The following is a 3,007-nucleotide window of genomic DNA, read 5'->3' as shown; positions in this document are numbered from 1 at the left end:
TTTGTCCACTCCATGCTATTTTTGGGCCATGGTGGATTGGTAACAGAGTAGGGAATGCAGAGCATCGTATGAATAATCAGAAATTTTACGATACCACAAATATGATGGGAACGAGGGACATGAAATGAACGCTTGTGGAGACATCTCCAATTTATCGATGTTCTTTTCGAACATATTGAGGTCCTGGGTAGTAATGGAAGTTCTCTGTCTCTGCCATTACATCCCATACCTTTTAGCAGTTGTAACATGGAAAACAAAACTTAGTGCACATCCGAATGATTCTTTTTCTGGTCCGTAACTGATGGACACTGGGGTGCGGATCCTCTCGACTCTAGGCCCTGGATACATGGAATATGTTCTATGATACAATGCCGAAATTCGTCAGTCTTGTTTAATTTCTGAATGCACTCCATTGAAGGCCACCTTCTCAAAGAGTTGGAAATCATTGTAAGATTTTTGAATTCACAAGACTTGTCTCCTCTCAAGTCCGGTAGAACTTGCACTTCGTACATCTATATTGTGAGGGAAACTTTCACTGGAATGAGAGATAGAAATGTAGGTCAATTTATTGAAAGGTGTTCTTTCAAAATAATAATTTGACTAACAAACAATGGAATACAGACATGGGAAGAAATATCTTACAGTAGATCACAGAAGTTCTGCTTCGGCGGCATGTCAAGATCTTGTAAGCTTCTCTCAAACATTTCTAGTACTTTTGTTATGGTGGGGCGATACAAAGGTATTACTTGTATGCACCACAAGCCAATTAATATCATTTTTCTCGCGATCGCCTCAATTTCGCTTGTGACTTCACATGCTTGTAATCCATCACCTTGTGCAAGGTGGTCGAAAATCCAATCTGGAAAATATTTTTCGCTGGATTTTGCTACAATTGATTTTACGTTTCTCCTGCCTCCAACCATCTCCAACAACATCATTCCATAACTGTAAACATCTGATTTTGTTGAAACTACTCCAAATGTTCGAGAGTGAACTTCCGGAGCGATGAATCCGATTGTTCCTCTAGCACCAGTCATTGAAAGTTTGCTCTCCTTTGTATGACACAATTTAGCTAGACCGAAATCAGCAATCTTTGGACTAAAATCCCTGTCTAGAAGGATGTTTTGAGGCTTGATATCGAAATGAACAATTCGTGTATTGCAGCTATGGTGCAAGTATTCTAGGCCACGGGCAATCCCAATTGCTATCGCATAGAGCCTCTCCCATCCTATAATTTCTTTGGGGTTCTGTGAGTAAATGTACCTATCCAAGGAACCGTTGGGCATGTACTCATATATAAGCGCTCGTTTTGATCCCTCCAAACAAAACCCATGTAGGCTAACAACATTAATATGAGAGGTCCTGCCAATGCTCATAACCTCATTCACAAATTCATCCCCATTTCCTTTGCAGTCATGCAAGATTTTCACAGCAACCAAACGACCATCATGTATTCTTCCTTTGAAAACCACACCATAACCACCTTTTCCAAGCTGATCACTGCGAAATGACGTTATCTTCATTACCTCCGAGTACATGTATCTTTTTGGAGCCAGGGATCCATAGGATACTATCATGGCGTCATAATTCTTTTCAGTGGTGCTGCTAGTCTCCTTGCATAGGAGAAACCGTAGTCCTTTGCCCTTTCTATGCCATATCAGAAAATAAATGCATGCAAACAGCAAGGTTGCTGCTGCTGATGTCGCAACTGAGATGGAAGCTCATGTTATTTCCTTTTTAAAATCAGTAATACAGTCATTATGATTCGATCCTAAGATCATCAGTGGTTTAATTTTACTGTTTTTTTTAAAGAGTACATGGTGGCAAAAGTAGCAACAAGCTAAAGACCATAAATTGACCAGTCTTGTATTACGCAGAACTGAGTGTTTCTTTGTTTCGGATTTTAAATTTAGAATCAATTTTCATAGATCACCGGCAAGATAAATTTTAAAGTTAATATTTCACAGTATTAGCGAGTACTGATATTTGAATCATTCCATACGGAAAGATGGAAAATGTTATAGCATACCTATTACCATGATGTTTGTGAAGGTCCTCTTTATACCTGGAATATAACGCATCTTTTATTAGTAATAAAACCAATATCGTCCAATAGTACTTCATTGGTGTTTTTCCAAAAGAAAAAAAAAGCATCGTATATGAATCTTCAATATTCTCTCATGAAATAAAAAAAAAGCACATTTCAAGATAATGAAGAACAACAAAACTTGGACTACATATCTTTCTTTCGATTTCTCAAATGCAAGATCGACCAAAAAAAAAGAAATCAATTATAGGTCTATGTAGATTTAATAGTCAGTATAAGGGATTGCAACACTGTGACTTGTGAGTAAGCGTTTCAGCGGCGTTGTATTGGATGGTACATTTCAGCTTGCATAGCTATTGGCCGGCAACATGCCTTATCTGTTAATACTTTCTGCAAATGTCGTCTGTAAAAGCATGATCCAAAGCGTGCCAAAACCGAAGAGCACTTGCTCAGGCTACCGAACAGGTATGACCAATTCCGAGGGAGAGACGGCGAGAGGTATGACCGGAGCCGGGAGGGCTGGAGCTCTCCACCGCCGTGGTGGCGCGAGCAGCAGCTCCGGGAGGAACTTCACCGTCAGAAGGCCTACACCACCGGAGGGGACCAAGGCCAGGGTAACTGGTCCGGTGAGGTGGGTCAGGGTGACCGGGGTGTCCAGGGGCAACGGCTACCTCCGAAGGCAAAAGGGAAGAAGGTGGCTGGGGCCAACTTCGGCAATGGAGGAAAAGCTCTGAGCGGTAAACCCAAGGGTGGGTCACGGACTGGAGCGCCGGCGGGAGGCGAGTGCTTCAAATGTGGCCGGGAAGGCCACTTCCAATCTGAATGCGAGTTTGATCCACTCTGTGTGCTCTGCAGCAGCGAGGGTCACACCTCGGCCAACTGTCCATCGAGGGGAAAGGGTTTCCGCCTTCAGACGTTGGGTCATGCCATCACCGGAGGGGGCTTCTACAACATCGACGT

The 3,007-nt window shown here is 42.4% G+C and overlaps 1 protein-coding gene across 1 annotated transcript; it reads right to left on the bottom strand.

The window, feature by feature from the left end:
- Positions 1-214: 214 nt before the first annotated feature.
- Positions 215-1,667, bottom strand: LOC124668059 (LEAF RUST 10 DISEASE-RESISTANCE LOCUS RECEPTOR-LIKE PROTEIN KINASE-like 2.4). The gene is made up of 2 exons (XM_047205265.1): positions 643-1,667; positions 215-535 (listed from the first exon to the last, which is right to left on the bottom strand). Exons 1-2 carry the CDS (start codon positions 1,575-1,577, stop codon positions 463-465), a joined length of 1,008 nt encoding a protein of 335 aa, XP_047061221.1. The 5' UTR covers positions 1,578-1,667; the 3' UTR covers positions 215-462.
- Between the last annotated feature and the right edge of the window lie 1,340 nt (positions 1,668-3,007).

The sequence above is a fragment of the Lolium rigidum genome, chromosome 6 (genome assembly GCF_022539505.1).
Source record: "Lolium rigidum isolate FL_2022 chromosome 6, APGP_CSIRO_Lrig_0.1, whole genome shotgun sequence".
Lineage (NCBI taxonomy): Eukaryota > Viridiplantae > Streptophyta > Magnoliopsida > Poales > Poaceae > Lolium > Lolium rigidum.
This window is presented reverse-complemented; position numbering and strand designations above follow the sequence as displayed.

What these genes read in the sequence shown, in the direction of transcription:
- LOC124668059 (XM_047205265.1), bottom strand. Translation starts at nt 1,577, where the DNA reads ATGATAGTATCCTATGGATCCCTGGCTCCAAAAAGATACATGTACTCG. An exon ending in CAGAACTTCTGTGATCTACT is followed by an intron (nt 536 to 642) that starts GTAAGATATTTC and finishes CTCTCATTCCAG; the next exon opens with TGAAAGTTTCCCTCACAATA.